At 38.7% G+C, this 20,781-nt stretch overlaps 2 protein-coding genes across 2 annotated transcripts in view; one reads left to right on the top strand and one right to left on the bottom strand.

Annotated features, from left to right (window-relative positions):
• Positions 1-1,508: 1,508 nt before the first annotated feature.
• Positions 1,509-15,905, top strand: PLAAT1 (phospholipase A and acyltransferase 1; the record flags this gene model as incomplete). The annotated part of the gene is made up of 3 exons (XM_082839683.1): positions 1,509-1,647; positions 5,442-5,710; positions 15,804-15,905. The coding sequence occupies 3 exons, from the start codon at positions 1,509-1,511 to the stop codon at positions 15,903-15,905; spliced, it is 510 nt and encodes a 169-aa protein (XP_082695809.1).
• A 3,595-nt stretch (positions 15,906-19,500) lies between these two features.
• Positions 19,501-20,781, bottom strand: part of LOC309961760 (putative cation-transporting ATPase 13A5) — a gene marked incomplete at its 5' end in the record, with an annotated part of 107,660 nt that continues 106,379 nt past the window's right edge. Inside the window, 2 exon segments of the mRNA XM_082839260.1 lie at positions 19,501-19,776; positions 19,778-19,864. Coding sequence (XP_082695386.1) covers positions 19,600-19,776; positions 19,778-19,864 — 264 coding nt within the window. The 3' untranslated portion in view covers positions 19,501-19,599.

The raw sequence follows: 20,781 nt of genomic DNA, 5'->3' as shown, positions 1-20,781 counted from the left end.
TCTACTTGGATGCTGTACATAGAAAATGTAATGTTCCATAAAAATCAATCATCAGAGACTTATATGTTCTTTCTGAAAAGTACTGACTTAAAAGGAAAAAAATTCACCAAACTGTGAATTTTCAGACATACCCATCAATATGATGAACTTCCCAACCTTCCAAGTTGTCCCCCTTCTGCATCAACCACCTTGCACTGTTTTGGGAATCAGAAATGAGGAATCAGACAGTAAGTGGGGCAGTTGGGGAGTGGTGGAAATCTGTGGGAGTGTTTGTGGTTGTCACAATGACAAAGGGTGTTTACTGATATTTAGTGGGTGTGTTATCAAACCTGGATTTGGGTCCCCTTGCCTGACATGCAGCAAAGCCAACCTGTTGACACTGGGTTGTGGTGAAGGAAAGTACAGCATTTATTGCAGGGTGCCAAGCAAGAAGAATGGGCAGCTCATACTCAAAAGTTCTGAACTCCCCAGTGGCTTTCAGGGAAGGGTTTTTAAAGGCAAGGTGAGGGAGGGGCCACAGGGTGTGTGATCAGCTTGTGCTCAATTCTCGGCTTGGTTGGCATCAAGGTGAAGTTTCAAGCATCATTAATCTTCTGGTTTCAACCGGTCTGTGTCTTGAAGTCAGTAGTTTTCACCTGATGGGGTTCTGCTTCCTATAAAAACAACTTAGGAATGTGTGTCAGATATTTATCTATATATTTCAGGGAACTGGAAGTTTGGTGACTCTGCTATCTGGCTGATTTATAGTCTAAATTGTTACCAGTTTCCCCACCTTTCCTAATCATTAACTCTTGAGCCAGCCTTTTAAGACTCAGGGGAAGCCTGGAAGACTAAAGCAAAAGCCTTTTTTCTTCAAAGGACAGGGACACGGGGACTTGTATATGGTTTCAGGTGGAGGCCAGTGTGCCTGGGTCTGCACAGCACAGTTCAGCACAAGGAAGAAAGATCCTGTGTCCCTCAGTATGCCTGAATATCTGACTGGACACTCATCTGAGCCTGGAGCTTGTGTCCGCTTAAATCACAGAGTAAGTTTTGCAGGATAAAGTATACTTTTGCACAGAATCTTCGTGAACACCCAGACCTCTTTTTGATTTTACTAAGTCACTATATGCAAGGCTGAAAGACTTCTGATCTTCTGCTTCTGAATCCTGACTTTTTTCATGCTAAGTGCTTTATTATATTTTTTGTGTAGTCATGAACTGAACACTTACATAGTAAAACAGATATTATTATGAAATGCTTATTATAATAAAGGAGCCCTGGGGCTAATCAGTATGCTATAGAAAATTAAGCAATAATAGAGAAATTCTTTCTCCACTTGTCCATGTGTGCACAAATAATTCCGTGTAGGCATCATTGAAAGAAAAGGACAGTGGTGTGAATCTAAGTATTTAATAAGGAATGCAATCCCAATAAATTCTGTATTGCCATGTTTCTATAGAAGCCTTGAACTGATTTTCTTTTGCCAAGTCATATCAGCTAGATCTTCTTTGTGTCTGTCATTGCAGATGGCGTTTAATGATTGCTTTAGTTTGAACTATCCTGGCAACCCTCAGCCAGGTGATTTGATTGAAGTGTTTCGTCCTGGCTATCAACACTGGGCACTGTACTTGGGTGATGGATATGTTATCAACATAGCACCTCTAGGTAAGGTTTGTTTCCAGAAGCTCCTGGGAGCTTTTTAATTTTCTTGTTACAAGAAGGAATCATGAAAAAATCATAAAATAAAACAGACTAGAAATAAAATGTAGAAAGTAGATAAATCCAACTGATCTAGGTTTACAGAAGGACCTTCTAAGACTAAAGTGGCATTGAAGAAATCACAAAAGCCAATTAACATTAAAATTTTAAACCTCTGGATTAAAAAAACACAGTTAAAAAGTAAATAATCAGCTGGGGAAAATATTTGCCACAAACATGACAAGAGTCACAATGTCTTTATATATAATACAAATAGACTATTTCGATTCATTCAACATCTATTTATAGATTTTCCAGTATGTGCCAAAGGCTATTCTAAATGCTAGGGATACATAAGCCAGTCCCTACACAGTGGAGCTTACATTCTAGTGGAGAGAGAGAGGGAGACAGAGACAGAGAGAGAGGGAGAGAGGGAGAGAGCAAGCCTGAGAGAGGGAGCATGAACAAAATACAGAAAGTAATCTGAGATTAGAGATAAGTGATAATGGAGAAAATCATAGAAGCAGGATAGGAAGTGCTGGGGAGTTGTGGCTGCTGCAGTTTTAAGTTAGCTGGTCAGGAAAATCTCACGAGAAAGTAACATTTGAGACATAACTTGAAAGAGGTGAAGAAACCCAGCACGTGACATTTGGGGAAAGAGTTCCTTAAGCTGAGGGAACAGCAGCGAACACCCAAATCCCAACAAACAAATGGGTAAAAGATTGTGAACAGTCTGTAGAAGACTGTAGAAGACTGTTTTTAAAGGTTTCAGCTTTTCAGTCATCTAGTAATTATAAAATAAAATGACAGATTTTATGCCTCTCACATTAGCAAAATTAAAAAAATGATAATCTGTTGATAAACGTATAATGAAATGAACACAAGGATACTGTTGACAGAAATATAAGTTGATAAAATTGTTCGCAAAAACAATTTAACAATATGTGCTAAGAGTCTTAAAGGAGTTCATACGCTCTGACCCTGTAATTTTACCTCTATGAATCTATTCTTGGGAAATACTTTTAGAGATACTAATTTAATATTTGCGTATGAGAATGTTCACTTCTATCTCATTTATAATGGTTTAAAAAACAGAATGGATCAATGGCTAGCAAGGGAATGGTTAAGTGAATTATGATTTAGCCACAAGATATTAGGTATCTGTGTTTGGCAGAATTTTTTTTTTTTTTTTTTTTTGCGGTATGCGGGCCTCTCACTGTTGTGGCCTCTCCCGTTGCGGAGCACAGGCTCCGGATTCACAGGCTCAGCGGCCATGGCTCACAGGCCCAGCCTCTCCGCGGCATGTGGGATCTTCCCGGACCGGGGCACGAACCTGTGTCCCCTGCATCGGCAGGTGGACTCTCAACCACTGCGCCACCAGGGAAGGCCTGGCAGAATTTTTTAGTTGCAAGTAACATAAATTCAAATTCACTTAAACAAAACGGCAAATTCATTGCTTCAGTGAAGGAAACTACAGAAAGAGTAGAGATGGTGCTGGCCTCAGGGATGCCCAGATCTAGGGGATTGAACACTATCAAAATTCTCCATCCCACATCTACATTCTTTTTCTGTATATTGTCTTCATTATCCCAGGCTATGTCTAAGAAGCTGAGCTGATGACCATAAGCATTCTTAGGCTCTCATCCTTACAGGCTTGTGACCCACAGGAGAGAGTTACTTCCTGCCCATTGCAGTTAGAAAAATCATGGAGAATGACTCTAATTGTCTGGTGTGGGTCCCATGTCCATCACTGAACCATAACTGTGTGCAGGAATAGGATAGTATGACTGGCCTAGAAAGAGTCTTTTCCAGAAAGGAAGAAGCAGTGGTAAGATGGGGTGCTCAGTAGACTAAAACAATAATACTTTAACAGCTAAAAATCATTTCTGGACATCGTTAATTGCATGAAAGATGATCTTGTATGATAGCTATTGGAAAATTCCAGATTAAAGTGCATTGTGTAATATGGTACCTGGTTTGCAAAGAAATCATATATACACACATACATGTTAATGCAAACATATACACACACATATACAAGTGATAATAAAAGACAGTAAAAATACATCAAAATAATAATAATAGTTATTTCTGAGTGGCAGGATAATAGGTGGTTTATATTTATTTATGTGTTTATGCTGTATTTTTCTGTATTTTCTACAGGTTTAGAAATGAGCACAAATTATTAAGAAAAAATGTATGCAAATAACAAATAGCTTAGAATAATTTTTCCTCAAGATACCTTTATAAAGAAGTGTTTATAGGCCTAAGTCTTACTATCTTGAGAGCTTCTGAGAACTGTTAATGAAGTGATTTTTGCAAGATTTTGAGCTATTTGCCTCTTGTTCTAGAATATTGGAAGTGGAAATGGCAAATAAAATGACATTTACGATATAGAGCCATTCATTCTGTAGAGTCTAATAATTAACGCTGAGCAGTTCTTTACATTATCTCTGCAGTTTTCACATTTGGAAAATAATATGAGGTTTCTGTGCTGTTTTCTTCTTTCCCACCGTAAGCTCCATCTTAATGTGGTTCAAGCGCTGACCTTTGATCCTGTAGACTGAAGTTAAATTCCTGTTTCTGTTAACTACTTGTGGGATGTTCCACAAGCCAGTTTATCTCTCCAAGCTTTGATTTTCTCATCAGTAAATTGATTACATCAAACTAGTCAAAAAAAAAAATTGAATAATTCTAACTAGGATATATGTGTCCTATGAACTTGTAATGTGTAAGAACTTTCAACATGGAAGATAATTAACTGGAAATGCTGCTCCAATGAAAAGGATTTTGGAGGAGAGAAAAAAAGAGGAGTGGAAAAAAATGTTTGCTTTTAGTCATAACTGAAAGGAAAAGTGTCATAACACGGGTTATACAGAGACCCTTCATCTCATGGTTTACTTGAACAATGGCCAAGCATAGCAGTCTTGGGCAGATGGAGAGGGCCTAGGGCCTGGTGTTAAAGCTGAACGCTAAGGAATCAGATGCCTCAGGTGCTGACCACGGCACGCCAGGACACAAAGGTTTCAGGCAGTCTAGACCAATGCTTACTAATAGAGGCAGTAAGATGGAGTGGTAGGGCATGGGGAATTGTGACAGATGGGTAGGGCACAGCTAGGGGCCACATAGAGTGGACAGTGCCTACTACATTAGGTTTAGTTTTAGGACTTAGTTTCTTGGCTAAAGGAACTAGCAAAACAAAGGCAGGGCCCTAGCCTGATCCCAACTGACCCCTGAGAAGACTGGGGTCCCCTGCAGGTTTCAAAGTGAAGCCTAATTAAAAGAACATGTGTAAAAACAGAGCTGGGTGTAAGGAGAGCTGCTTAGATACAGGACAAGAACACTAATCGTAATGCACTACTGCTAAGCCCAATGGCATTAGTTTGGAAGGGTTCAAATGCTGAAAAATAGACTGCGTCATAGAAAAAGGGGGCAATGATCTTATCTGTACTTTGTTGGAAACATATGCCAAGATCCCTAATAATAATCAATTGATAGGGAACTTATTCCTCAAAAATAGGTAGAGTTTTCCCACCCAATTTGTTCTATAAATTTTCAAAAAGATAGGTAGATATAGATTTTCAAAAAGTTTTCTTATATTCTCACTCATATAGTATTGAACAGATGTTAGTGATAAATTAGAGAATGAGGGTTTACTATTAGTAAGATTAAATGGTTTCTGGTTTGAGGATAAGTTAGGATGGCAGTGGAGTTCACTGGGCTGGGTCGCTATATCTTGCTAACCAGAATTCTCCTTATAGACGATGGCATTTCTGCATCGTTTACAAGCGCCAAGTCTGTATTCAGCAGAAAGGCCCTGGTGAAGATGCAGCTTTTGAAGGATGTTGTGGGAAATGACACATACAGAATAAACAATAAATACGATGGAACATACCCACCACTCTCCGTGGAAGAAGTCATGCAGCGGTCAGAGTTTGTTGCTGGACAGGAGGTGGAGTATGACTTACTTGTCAACAACTGTGAGCATTTTGTGACTTTGCTCCGCTATGGAGAAGGAGTTTCAGAGCAGGTGAGTTTTCTCTAGGAGAAATGGAAGTTTCTTACATTGGGAAAATAATAGCTACTGACTATGATCAAGTTTTCAGGCCTCAAACAAATGGAAAAGAACAAGAAAATATGAGAACACTGAAGGACAAAGGAGGGAATCGAGTTGCCCAAGGTCATGCAGCAATTTCATGACCACACTGAGACTAGAACATTCGTATCATGAATTTAGGTTAGAAGGGACTTGAAGCAGTCAAGACCATAGCTTTCTGTCATTCTTATTGCCCTCTGTCCTTCAGTTTTTTTTCCCATTACCCCACCATACAGCAATTTAATCAGTAACTTTATATACTGAAAAAAATATGCTGAAAAGAATGCTGACATTTTTGAGTGGGAGTTCATTTGCCGAAAACATAGATGGTAATAGTGAGATTCTTCTCCATTAGCTGAAAGAGGCTAACTGATGCCATAGCTTGGTGGCTTTGTAGATGTCTTCTGTTTCCTTGAGATGCTAGTTTCAAATAAATGTTTTGCTTTTGAGGCGATCCTTTGATTCATTGAGCTTTTGGAGGATTTTCAGTGAATTAATTGACTTTAAAAAAAATTATTTATTTATTGTTTGGTTGTGCCGGGTCTTAGTTGCAGCAAGCAGGCTCCTTAGTTGTGGCTCCAGGGCTCCTTAGTTGTGGCATGCGAACTCTTAGTTGCAGTATGCATGTGGGATCTAGTTCCCTGATCAGGGATTGAACCAGGGCCCCCTGCATTGCGAGCTCGGAGTCCTATCCACTGTGCCACCAGGGGGACTTCCCCCACCAGAGGAAGTAGCTTATAGTTTTGTTATTTACCATCACTATTCGGTAGTATGTTAGATTCCTCACTAAAAGCATGCCCTTTCCCTACCTATTTTCCCACCAATCCAATTCCATCATTGATGTTTTAACCTAAAGATTTATTAAAGTGGTGTGAGAAAATGAATATGTAAAGGCTTTCAGTATCTTTAAATGGTGGATCTGTTATATAAATGTCTATTCTGAGGAATGAAGTTACAATTCTCACGAAAGCTTGGGAAAATGGGAGATGGAACATAATGAAAGGATACATTTGTTTTTATTAAGAAGTAATTTGATTGGAAATTCATTTTTATTAGGAAGTGCATTACCATAATGAATGTTCTATTCACATGTAGCAATAAATTGCTTCTGATCCAAAACACAGAGGACGTGCACACAAGTTTCAGCTCACCTTTGCATTGAAAAGTAGTGGTATGGCTAAGAAATAAAGTTTGTTAATGACAAAATTGTCCACTGCACTCAATCAGTATTTTTTTTTTAATGTGGCTAAATCAAAAGGAATTAAAGCCATCTTTTTGCTTTGACTCTCACTTGTAATCTATCATCTTTCCACCTTTCATACCCAGGTCAAGACCCATGAAAAAGTAACCATTTTTTTAACAACTAATAGAACTGTTCTTTAGCAGGTTCTGATGAAGATGGTGTAGTGACAGCCTTAAGGACACACCTAAGCTTTGGAATTCTGCTGATCTGAGCTAGAGCCCCATCTTCACCACTTCATAGCTGGATGACTTTGGAAACATTGTTTATCAGTTTCCTAATCTATAAAGCGAGGTTGTTTTATAGATTGTAAGAGATTTTTAAAGTCTCTTAGCATACTCCGTTACATATTATTCATCCCAATAAAAAGTGTACTTTCATAGACTACTTTTAATTTCAGTATTTTAGCAATTTTATAGATCTTTGTTGACACTCTTTAGTAAAATTCTCTTGATCTAAGAAACTACAGCACTCGAATTGTTATTTTTATTTCTATCACTAATTAATAGTGTTAGTACTAATAATAACTAATATTAGATTTGTTTTCCAGGGTCCCTTTAAGGCTTAGGGGTCTTGAGCATAGAACAGTATCCTTGGGAAATGGCTGTGTATTTCCCCCAATTTAAAAAACTATAAATACATAAAAAGGTTAGAAAGGTGGAAGGATTGTGGCCCCATCTTTTTCTTCTTTGTACTTTTCTGTATTTTTTAAAAAATTAATGGACTTTACTTTTTAGAGTAGTTTTAAATTCACAGCAAAATTGAGCTGAAAGTATAGAGAGTTCCCACATACTCCCCCTCCCACACACATAAATGTATCCTTCCCCACTGTCAACATCCTACAGCAGTGTGGTATATTTGTTACAAAAGATGAACCAACATTGGTACATCCTTATCAACCAGAGTCCATAGTGAAGGAAACCAGAATATGCCACCCGCAAATATGTCACTTTGGCATAAGGATTATTTTGAGCAGTTGAGAGACAACTGAGTAGAAGCGGTTGCAAGAAAAGCTCTCTGCTCTCCCCCTATTTGCCTAAAAGCAGGACATAAATTTTCAAAGGTGTTCCTCCTCCCCACTCTACCAGGAAGGACAAAAGTTAATCATCAGGGACAACCAGTGGTTAATGTAAGACCCTTATCAGCCTAGAGAGGGCACTAGAGGTATCTACATAGCAAACTACATACAAGCCTCTGTTTACCATTAGTTTCCTCTATGTTTACCTTCCCACAGACTGTTGCCCTTGGAAGGCGAACCACTTTCCTGTGTCCTGTCATTTCTCTACACATTTATTGTTCTTTGTTGAAGATGCTATATAAGCCTGAGTTCTTTGTGTCTTATTTGATTTATTTATTTTTATACAGCAGCTTCTTAGTTATGTATTTTATACATATTAGTGTATATATGTCAATCCCAATCTGCCAATTCATCCCACCACCACCACGCCCTGCCACTTTCCCCGCTTGGCGTCCATACGTTTGTTCTCTACATCTGTGTCTCTATTTCTGCATTGCAAACCAGTTATTCTGTACCATTTTTCTAGATTCCACATATATGAGTTCATATACGATGTTTGTTTTTCTCTTTCTGACTTACTTCACTCTGTATGACAGTCTCTAGGTCCATCCACATCTCTACAAATGACCCAGTTTTGTTCCTTTTTATGGCTAATATTCCACTGCATATATGTACCACATCTTCTTAATCCGTTTGTCTGTCAGTGGGCATTTAGGTTGATTTCATGACCTGGCTATTGTAAATAGTGCTGCAATAAACACTGGGGTGCATGTGTCTTTTTGAATTATGGTTTTCTCTGCGTATATGCCCAGTAGTGGGATTGCTGGGTCATATGGTAATTCTATTTTTAGTTTTTTAGGGAACCTGCATACCGTCCTCCAAAGTAGCTGTATCAATTTACATTCCCACCAACAGTGCAGGAGTGTTCCCTTTTCTCCACACCCTCTCTAGCATTTGTTGTTTGTAGATTTTCTGATGATGCCCATCTAACTGGTGTGAGATGATACCTCATTGTAGTTCTTTTTTTTTTTTTTTTTTTTCGGTACGCGGGCCTCTCACTGTTGCGGCCTCTCCCGTTGCGGAGCACAGGCTCCAGACGTGCAGGCTCAGCGGCCATGGCCCACGGGCCCAGCCGCTCTGTGGCATGTGGGATCCTCCTGGACCGGGGCACGAACCCGTGTCCCCTGCATCGGCAGGCAGACTCTCAACCACTACGCCACCAGGGAAGCCCCTCGTTGTAGTTTTGATTTGCATGTCTCTAATAACCAGTAATGTTGAGCAGCTTTTCATGTGCCTCTTGGCCATCTGTATGTCTTCTTTGGAGAAATGTCTGTTTAGATCTTCTGCCCATTTTTGATTGGGTTGTTTGTTTTTTTAATATTGAGCTGCATGAACTGTTTATATATTTTGGAGATTAATCCTTTGTCCGTTGATTCGTTTGCAAATATTTTCTCCCATTCTGAGGGCTGTCTTTTCATCTTGTTTGTGGTTTCCTTTGCTGTGCAAAAGCTTTTAAGTTTCATTAGCTCCCATTTCTTTATTTTTGTTTTTATTTCCATCTCTCCAGGAGGTGGGTCAAAAAGGATCTTGCTGTGATTTATGTCAAAGAGTGTTCTTCCTAGGTTTTCCTGTAAGAGTTTTATAGTGTCCGGTCTTACATTTAGGTCTCTAATCCATTTTGAGTTTATTTTTGTGTATGGTGTTAGGGAGTGTTTTAATTTCATTCTTTTACATGTAGCTGTCCAGTTTTCCCAGCACCACTTATTGAAGAGGCTGTCTTTTCTCCATTGTATATCCTTGCCTCCTTTGTCATAGATTAGTTGACCATAGGTGCGTGGGTTTATCTGTGGGCTTTCTATCCTTTTCCATTGATCTATATTTCTGTTTTTGTGCCAGTACCATATTGTCTTGATTACTGTAGCTTTGTAGTGTAGGCTGAAGTCAGGGAGTCTGATTCCTCCAGCTCCGTTTTTTTCCCGCAAGATTGCTTTGGCTATTCTGGGTCTTTTGTGTCTCCATACAAATTTTAAGATTTTTTGTTACATTTCTGTAAAAAATGCCATTGGTAATTTGATAAGGATTGCACTGAATCTGTAGATTGCTTTGGGTAGTATAGTCATTTTCGCAATACTGATTCTTCCAATCCAAGAACATGGTATATCTCTCCATCTGTCTGTGTCATCTTTTTTTTTAAATTTTTTATTTTATTTATTTATTTATTTTTGGCTGTGTTGGGTCTTTGTTTCTGTGCATGGGCTTTCTCTAGTTGCGGCGAGAGGGGGCCACTCTTCATCGTGGTCGCGGGCCTCTCACTGTTGCGGCCTCTCTTGTTGCAGAGCACGAGCTCCAGACGCGCAGGGTCAGTAGTTGTGGCTCATGGGCCTAGTTGCTCTGCGGCATGTGGGATCTTCCCAGACCAGGGCTCAAACCTGTGTCCCCTGCATTGGCAGGCAGATTCTCAACCACTGCGCCACCAGGGAAGCCCCTGTTTGTGTCATCTTTGATTTCTTTCATCAGTGTCTTATAGTTTTCTGAGTACAGGTCTTTTACCTCCTTAGATAGGTTTATTCCTAGTTATTTTATTCTTTTTGTTGCAATGGTGAAGGGGATTGTTTCCTTAATTTCTTTTTCTGATCTTTTGTTGTTAGTGTATAGGAATGCAAGAGATTTCTGTGCATTAATTTTGTATCCTGCTACTTTACCAAATTCATTGATTAGCTCTAGTAGTTTTCTGGTGGCATCTTTAGGATTCTCTATGTATGGTATCATGTCATCTGCAAACAGTGATGATTTTACTTCTTCCTTTCCAATTTGTATTCCTTTTATTTCTTCTCTTCTCTGATTGCCATGGCTAGGACTTCCAAAACTATGTTGAATAATAGTGGTGAGAATGGACATCCTTGTCTTGTTCCTGATCTTAGAGGAAATGCTTTCAGTTTTTTACCATTGAGAATGATGTTTGCTGTGGGTTTGTCATATATGGCCTTTATTATGTTGAGGTAGGTTCCCTCTTTGCTCACTTTCTGGAGAGTTTTTATCATAAATGGGTGTTGAATTTTGTTGAAAGCTTTTTCTGCATCTATTGAGATGATCATATGGTTTTTCTCCTTCAATTTGTTAATGTGGTGTATCACACTGATTGATTTGGGTATATTGAAGAATCCTTGCATCCCTGGGATAAACCCCACTTGATCATGGTGTATGATCCTTTTAATGTGTTGTTGAATTCTGTTTGCTAGTATTTTGCTGAGGATTTTTCTATCTATGTTCATCAGTGATATTGGTCTGTAGTTTTCTTTTCTTGTGATATCCTTGTCTGGTTTTGGTATCAGGGTGATGGTGGCCTTGTAGAATGAGTTTGGGAGTGTTCCTTCCTCTGCAGTTTTTTGGAAAAGTTTGAGAAGGATGGGTGTTAGCTCTTCTCTAAATGTTTGATAGAATTCACCTGTGAAGCCATCTGGTCCTGGACTTTTGTTTGTTGGAAGATTTTAATCACAGTTTCAATTTCAGTGCTTGTGATCGGTCTGTTCATATTTTCTATTTCTTCCTGATTCAGTCTTGGCAGTTGTGCATTTCTAAGAATGTGTCCATTTCTTCCAGGTTGCCCATTTTATTAGCATAGTGTTGCTTGTTGTAGTCTCTTATGATGCTTTGTATTTCTGTGGTGTCCATTGTACCTTCTCCTTTTTCATTTCTAATTTTATTGATTTGAGTCCTCTTCCTCTTTTTCTTGATGAGTCTGGCTAAAGATTTACAATTTTGTTTATCTCCTCAAAGAACCAGCTTTTAGTTTTATTGATCTTTGCTATTGTTTTCTTTGTTTCTATTTCATTTATTTCTGCTCTGATCTTTATGATTCCTTTCCTTCTACTAACGCTGTGTTTTGTTTATTCTCTCTCTTTGAGTTACTTTTCCCTGAATTTCTCCCATGAGTATATGAGATATGCATTTTAATAAACTTCTGTTTGCTTTCCTCTTATTACAGAGCCTCAGCTGAGAACTTGTTATGGGTAAAGGAAAAAATTTTCTTCCCCTAAAATAGTTAACATAAGGGTTCACTCTTTATGTTGTAAATTCTGTTGGTTTTGACAACTGTGTAATGACATCCTGTATACTCTGCTTAATCATTCCCTCTTTCTCTAAATCTATGGCAACCACTGATTTTTTTTTTTTTTTTACTGCCCTGTAGTTTATCTTTCCCAGAATGTCATATAGTTGAAATCATACTAAGCAATATGCACTTAAAATTCTTCCATGTCTTTTCATGGTTTGGTTTCTCATTTCTTTTTATCGCTGAATAATATTCCCTTGTCTGGATGCACCACAGTTTATTTTTCCACTCACCTACTGAAGGACATCTTGGCTGCTTCCCAGTTTTGGTAATTATGAAAAAAAGCTGCTGGAAACATTTGCATGTAGGTCTTTTGTGGATGTTAATTTTTGACTCATTTGGATAAACACCAAGTATTATGATTGTTGGATCATACGGTAAGAGTATGTTTAGCTTTGTAAGAAACTGCCCAGCTGTCTTCCAAAGTGGCTGTTCCATTTTGAATTCCCATCAGCCATGAACGAGAGCTCCTGTTGCTCCCAATCTTTAACATTTGGCACTGTCAGCGTTTTGGAGGTTAGCCATTCTGATAGGTACGTGGTTGTATCTCCAATGTTTTAATTTGCAATTCCTTAAATATGTATGATGTTGGACATCTTTTCATGTATTATTTGCTATCTGCATATCACATTTAGTGATGTGTCTCTTGAGATCTTTAGCCCAATTTTAATTGTGTTGCTTGCTTGTTTTCATATTGTTGAGTTTTAAGAGTTCTTAGCATATTTTGGAAAACTACCTTTTATCAAATATGCCTTTCACCAATGTTTTCTTCCAGCCTGTGGCTTGTCTTTTCCTTATTTTTACAAATTCCTAAAATCAACATTTCTCACTGTTCGAGTCTAAACAAGTTATTAAAATGTGTCTATCTTTGTGGAAGATAGCAGCACCCTTGAATGGGCCTGGACAAGCTGACACTACACGCTGACTGTGTTTCTTTGCATAGCACTGCAGCCTTAGAGTCTTGGGGGAAGAGGGATTTTGATAACCCCTACAGTCATCTGTGACCCAGCTAAACTGATGTCTGGACCCAGCTGCTTCAGTTATAGCTAACATTTCATTGAGCATGTATATATAGATCCTCAGAATGGGTTGTTTACCATGCCCCCCCCCCCACCCCGAAAGCCCTATAAAGGATGAAGTGTGCCGGATAGGATTTGGTGATCTTATAATCCTAAATCAGCCATGAAGTAAAAGCTCTTCTTCATGCTGTTTCACCACAAAAATCCTGGGATTTTATAATCTTGCAGGTCAGATCCCATTACACATAACTCTAAGGGATTGTCCAAATTACATGTGCTTTTTCCATTTAGAATGCAACTTGAAAAAAATAAATGTTTGGGATTTGGGAAACTGCATGCTGGAAGTGGCTTTATTATAATTGTATCTTGCCTGTGCAATCTCAGGGGATTTTGAGTTAGTATTAAGTTGTCTGTCCCCTCCCCAGGTCTCTTAGATTTATGGGATTTCTCTCACATGTTATGTTACTAGTGGCTGAAAGATACCCAATGAGTTAGGACTGCATCTAGCTGGGGCCACCCCACCCACAGGATCCTGCCATTTTCCCAGGGCTGTCCTCTGCTGCCATTTGATATCTCTGTTTAAAGATACCAATTGCACCTTCCTGTTTTTGCATTGCCTGCCATATTTTCCTGTATCAGCCCTCCTTGGAATCTCAGCATCTGCCTGGAATTGCATGAGGTTTGGGCTTGGTTTATAATCCTTACTCCCTGTCTGATTATTGATTCTGCCCCTCTTTGGAATTTTGTCTGGTATCTTGTATCTCCCAGCCCTTTTTTGCTCCCCATGAGCTATGTGGGTAGCTCTATGCTATAGTGAATTCTGACTCTCTCCTGGGAAGCAACTTAGGTAGCAACTAATTAAAAATTACAGATAAAAGAAATAACCAACCAACCAAATACATTCAATTAGAATTGTAAACTAAAATAGGATTTTTCAGTTGTTTGCCAGTGTCGTTCTCTTTGGCAACTGGGGATGGTAACAGAGCAGGGAGTTATAATTACAGGCCTCATCCCCACAGACCACAGGATGATGTAATGAAGTGAATACTCTTGCCATTGTGCTTCTGTCCTGGCTAGAACCCATGCTGCCTGTTCCCCATAGGGAACCCACAGTTAGGGAGGGAACATTATGTGGCATATGGGGGTGGCAGGCTCCGTGGTGGAGGGCTGTGGGTTAGACAGAGGGCATGCTCCAGTGTGAGCTGGGTCACACTTTCCAGCATTGGGGCTGGTCTCCAGAGTAATTTAGGAAAAATGTTTTGCTTTATTTGAAAGCCCGATTCTTAACTCCCAGAGAATAACTGTTGTTTTCAGAATACCTGATGACTCTGAAGTATCTGAATGTGACCTTTGGGTCATAAAATTGCACTGCAGATGGAAGGCGATATTAGTTGAGTGCCATGAAACCATGAATATTCATCAGTTCCATCATCATGATGATGATTAATACCCTTAAAGATATAAATGTCTGAGCTCCTTTATGGACAATTGAGCTTGAGAGTGGTTTATTTTTGTTTATCTACATGAGAAATTACTTTTTGACATGATAGTTATCATCAGTATTGACTTCTCTTGAAGTTTGTTTATCAGAATAGAAAGTGTATCTACCAAATAAGAGCCTATAGGTATTGAGCTCAAGTCACATCCCTGAATTATTTTCCTAACAGACATGAAGTCAAGGAACACACACACACACACACACACACACACACACACACACACATACGGGTCCATCCAAATGCTGTCATCTTTTTAATAGACTTCTTGAATGAGTGCTCCCACTTTCTTATCATGTCTACACCCCTCAACCAATACACACACACACACACACACACAGGATATTCACCTTGATATAGAATCAACCAAACCAGTATGTGTTTAGGGGGTAGGGGTTTCATAGGGGGAGAACACATGGTTCAAGACTAAACTATATCTAAACATCGTGGTGGTACGACCTCCCTCGGGCAAATCACTTTTAACTTCTCAAGTTTTACAAAACAGGAGTAATGCTACCTCCCAGGGGTACTATGATAATTATTAGGAATTGTGGCATAATGAGTTTGTAGACTCTCAGAAGCTATAAAAATATGAGGAATCTCGGGCTTCCCTGGTGGCGCAGTGGTTGAGAATCTGCCTGCTAATGCAGGGGACACGGGTTCGAGCCCTGGTCTGGGAGAATCCCACATGCCGCGGAGCAACTAGGCCCGTGAGCCACAACTACTGAGCCTGCGCGTCTGGAGCCTGTGCTCCGCAACAAGAGACGCCGCGATACTGAGAGGCCCGCGCACCGCGATGAAGAGTGGCCCCCGCTTGCCACAACTAGAGAAAGCCCACACACAGAAACGAAGACCCAACACAGCAAAAATAAAATAATTAATAAACTCCTACTCCCAACATCTTCTTAAAAAAAAAAAATGAGGGATCTCTACCTATGTGTATTTCTATCTTTGTCATAATTATAATAATTATAAATTTATTTCATCTGCATACAGAATTTTAATTTTGCATTGAGTTTTAAATTCATCCATTGTACATTAAAATGGGTCTTCAGTTTAGGAAACAAGCTAAAGCTGGGGTTTAGGACACTGAGATGCTTTTAGAATAAGATGTGTTTTTGTTTGTTTCCTGTTTCCTTATAGGCCAACCGAGCAATAAGTACCATTGGGTTTGTGGCAGCTGCCGCTGGTGCCTTCTCTTTCCTTGGCTTGTTTCCAAAAAGACTAAGAGCAAAATACTATTAATTTACTGAAGAGATATTGGAGCCGAAGGAATTTGTGAGGAGGAAAAGAAACTTGGGATGAATACTTATTTTCAATGTATCATTATTGTTCCAAATTCCAATGATGGATGGCAGGCTCTTTAATAAATTGTTTACTGGTATTGTCTCATCACTGAGCCATGGAAATTTTTCTCCCTACTAGCATAGATTTCCTGTGGCAGCTTGAGTAAGAAGCAGTAGCCTTTTGAGTGAGCCAGCAGAGGATCTTAATATCACATCATCATTTATCTTCTATAAATATTGTTTTCCTTTCCCCTGAGGGTAACTATTTTGTATTTGCCAGAGGGATAAAGAACCTTTTATATGTGATTTTGAAAAAAAATGTTAAGAGCCCCAAATTTTTGGGTTGACATCAAAATTCATATTCCTTTTCTGGTGAGAAAAGAATTTTGGAAATTCAGCATTTGGTTAGGCAGCTTGAAGAACTTTTGATTAATAAACCATTTGAGGCTGCACACCCATCTCCTTGCTCCTGTGTAGATGGGGACAGGGGGTGAATGGGAGAAGGAACTCTCGGCTCCAGTGTTTCAGATCCAGTGATTTCCCTGGAAGCGACTCATTTGTAAGGAATATGTGAGAAGCTGGAGTGGGCTGTTACTTCTACAAAGCTCCATCATTCCCTTTGGATTTTGAAGTATTTCAAGAGTTTGACCCTCTTAACCTTAGCAAGAGATCATTAAATGTAGGTTTAAGGTGCCGTATTTAGAAAACAATATCCTGTGTTACTTTTCAAGGCTTTTACTATGTCAAGGAGTGTCATGATTTTACCCTTGCATTTTATTGATTATGTGTTGAACGAAACACACTACTTTTTAATACCTTTCCAGTGGAATTCTTATCGGCAGCAGGTGGGGAGAAGTGGATGCAGGTCTCTATACCCTGGGATTATATCAGATATTATAACATTACCCTACAAACGACACTGCCAGCTAATGACATCCTTATTGTGCCATCATTAAAAGTATGGCATTAAATAAAGGAAAAGTTTAAGTAAATTTAGGGGGTTCGGGGTGGAATGAGGGAACCAGGAATATGGTAGATAAAGTAACTAAACAGATGACTCAGTGAAAGTCTTGGACCTGTTCAACTGATTTAGATTTTACTCCCAGGCCAGAAATACTTCACAATCTAATTGCAGGGTTAAGAATACTGATAACAGAAGGGGTCACGTGCTACCATCAGGGCAAGTAGAGACCCTGTCTCTCTTCCTGTTCCCTGACTAATCCCTTCCCTTTCTTATGGCACCATTTCTGTCTGCAGATAAACCCCCTTCCTGCAGATAAACTCTCTTCCTCCCCTGTTCTTCTGGGAGGTGTGTCTCCTACCGGATAGCATGATCCAAAATTATCCCTGCATTTTTATTCTAAATTCAGTTTCATATTCCTTTTATGTCCTACTCTCAATAGTAAAATTATAAAAGCAAAAAAAAAGGCTCTTTCCTAGTATTGTCTAATCAGGGTGAGATTGGCAGCAGCTTAATGTGTTCTGTCTCCCTGGGTGTGCTTACTTTTTAATAAAGATAACTGCAGAGGACAAATCTTAGCCCTGAACAGGAGACTGGGGTGTGGTGAAATTTCCACACTGGCCTATGGGCGAGGGAATAGAATTGGCAACACAGAGGACATCCTGAGGATCCTCAGGTCAAACCCTTCTAGAGGACTCTGAACATGTCCACTCCAGAAGGCAGTCCTAGCAGTACTGAATAATACTGAAAAGTCACAAGTGTGCTTTTAAATGAAATTCATGGATTCATTTTTCACAGGTAGTGTTCAAGTCTCTAGCAGTTTTCAGCCTTAGAGATAAGCTCACAAAGTTAGCCATCAGTCTTCTCAAAAAGTGGCCACTCTTGGTGATGGGTCGTTTAAGGCTGTCTGGTTTGTTTTTCCTATAGGTGATCATTTGATATGTGGCCATGTTCATTGTGCTTTCGTCAAACATTTTCCCCAAGACTACTTAACCTTTCTCTGAGTGTATTTTTAATGAAGTCTAGTGTAGAGTCCAACTTTATCATGTCCAGTCCCCACCTTCAAAAAAGATGTGTGAAATAAAGATCATCGCCTATCGGATACCTGATTGGTTGTTGAAAACCTGAGTGGTGGGAGGCTGTACATTTGTTGAAAAAAGATTTAAAAAAAAATCTTTTTATGCTACCTGCATGTCACAGTGTATCAATTGAATCTTCTCATTCTAAAGGTCAAATTACTAAATACAGATATTTCAGCTCAAGGAACCTGAGCTGCCGTGTTTTAGGTTGACATGTATTTCTTAATCATAAGCTAAATTAGACACATTTAAAAATTGTCACTCTCCAAGAGCTGCACATCCAAGAAAAGATTAAAAATAAAATAAAATATAAAATGTTTGTTTGAATAGGAATTTGCATTTATGCTGCTGGTTTGTGTAAAAAGCATATAATACTATTTACAGCAACGAATTACTGAAATTTGAAAACATTTTTTCAATCCTAAATATTTCAGAATTGTAAAGACATGATTGAATCCATGCATCACAGCATTAGGCACGTAATGGGCACTCTTAGAATGGGACTGGTTAACTAATTGCCTATGACCCATTAAAGATCTGTTTAATTAGCAAAATTAGATTTATGCTTACAAGGAAATCCTAGTAGGGAATTTAAAATGTTCACTAGGAATAAATATCCTCTCAAGGTCACAGTGAGGTTGATATATGTTAAAGGTAATAAAGTGCAGAATATATTTGTAAAGCATGTACCCGTTCTTGTGGTCCTTAATGTGCATCTGATAATTGATTTAGATTATGAAAAGATGAAATGGAACTTAAGTCATTTAGCATCCTGAGAATTGTCATGCTGTAGATACAAACATTATGGGTCCCTTCCCTAGGATTGCTTCTTTTAAGATGAGCAATGCTGGGTCTGGGCCAACTTTTGGAGTTAGAACTTGAGATTTTCCTGTCAGTAATAAAAAGCAAATAAAGGTGCCATGCTTCTTTGAGTGAAAAGTACATTTTAATAGTTTATTTCTTAGATGTTAGCTGTGCCCAAGCCAAGATTATAGGCAGTTATCAGACACCGCCATCATTCTCCACTTCCACACTTACCACAGTTAGAGCTGAATTTTCTGAAGTAAATTTCAATTCTTGTTTCTCTATTAAAACCATATAAAGAAGCAAAACGAGGGATTCTGTGACCTTGGGAAAAGATATATGCATAAATGTTCTTTGCAAGTGAATGTAACGTTAAGTAAACATGTGACAATTTATTGAGAGAAGCTTTTTTTTTTCAGATTCCTTTATTTCCATAGATGAACGTAAAAATATGTTGATGAAACTTTCAAAGATCAAACTGTCCTTCATTTTTCCTTTCTTCTATTGATGTTCATACTATTAATTTTACTACCATGAAAAGTTGTGCATTTTAACCAGGATAATGCTATGCATTGTGAATAAAGTTTGTTAGAAAAAAAACGATACTCTAGGAAATGCATTATTTTTCTCAATGGTAGAGGATACAGTCAAAATAAACATATTTAAGGGCCTTTGTTGCAAGGCCCAATACACTGAGAAGTGCACTTTGAATCTTCAGATGGAGAAAGAAAAGATAAGGGTAGACTATCATCACCTCTCTACAGTGTTTTAGTTTCTGGGTAAAAGAGGGATGCTGTTAACAATTCTGATTACAATCTGGTCCAAAAATGTGGCTCTGTGGTTTGGCCTCCCAATTCGAGTTTTTCTTCTGGAATCTGTTCATAGTTTTCATAGCCTTGGTTGATGTAGAATCCGTTTGTGCCATCGCCTGAATAATCTGTCCTGTTTGTGGGAGGCCAGGTTGGGTCTTCTGCCAGTTTTTTTGTTTTGCCAGTTCTTATATTGACTTTTAGAATGGATTCCACATTTTTTCTTGATCAGTAGCCAGAGCTCTCGATTTTGAAGGATGGAAAATCAGGTGGAAAAAAACAATTAAACCATCATCCACTTCCCCTGGCAGCCAGGTTGCTTACTGCCACCCCTTGTTTTCCCAGGCCTTGCTCTAAAGGTGCTTATTACTGATGCTGTGGCCCCTTCTCTCTGCAGCCTCACGAAACCTAGCAGCTCCCCGGGTTCTTTCCCTTGAGAATTGAGAGCGTGCTTGTGTTCACAGAAATCTCCAAAAGCTTACAGCCTTTCATTTCCACAGATTTCCTAGTTCAATCCTGGCTGGCAATTCACTTAGAATTATTTTACTGCTGGACTGAAATGATAACAAAATAATGTACTCAAAATCAAGAGAAGAAAAAAATCACTGCTACCTGCCCCATGCCACAAAGAAGGTGTCAAATAATGGTTTGTTGAATGAATGAATGAACTCTAGAAAGCAAATGGGTTTTGCTTTCCATTTTGGGGGTGGGGTCTCTTTTTTCTGTGCTTACAAGTACACACAATTTTTATGCATTTATAATAATAGAATTGGTCAAATCTTGCATTCCACTTTTGTTTATACTAGACTCTCTGTCATATACAGTTTGTAGCTACCATCTTCTCAATAATCATTTTTAATGATTGTATAACATCTCTTCAAATTGCTGTATTACTATTTATTTAACCAGCATCTCTACTTCTGAACACTTGAGTTGAATTTAATATTTTACCCCTGTAGATAATACTATGATGAAAACCTTCATACATACAAGTTTCTTCTCTCTTTTTAGGTTGTTTTCTAAAATAAAGTCTCAAAAATGGAATTCCTTTGACTGTGAGAAATTTTATGTGCCTTGTGTACAATGGGATATTTGTATATAAGCATATTTTTTCTTAATTTGGTCGATGCCTTTTCCCAAGGAACTTCAGTACATGAATCTTTTTATTTAACAGTCCCTTAA

This window comes from Leucopleurus acutus (genome assembly GCF_964270905.1).
Source record: "Leucopleurus acutus genome assembly, chromosome: 5".
Lineage (NCBI taxonomy): Eukaryota > Metazoa > Chordata > Mammalia > Artiodactyla > Delphinidae > Leucopleurus > Leucopleurus acutus.
This window is presented reverse-complemented; position numbering and strand designations above follow the sequence as displayed.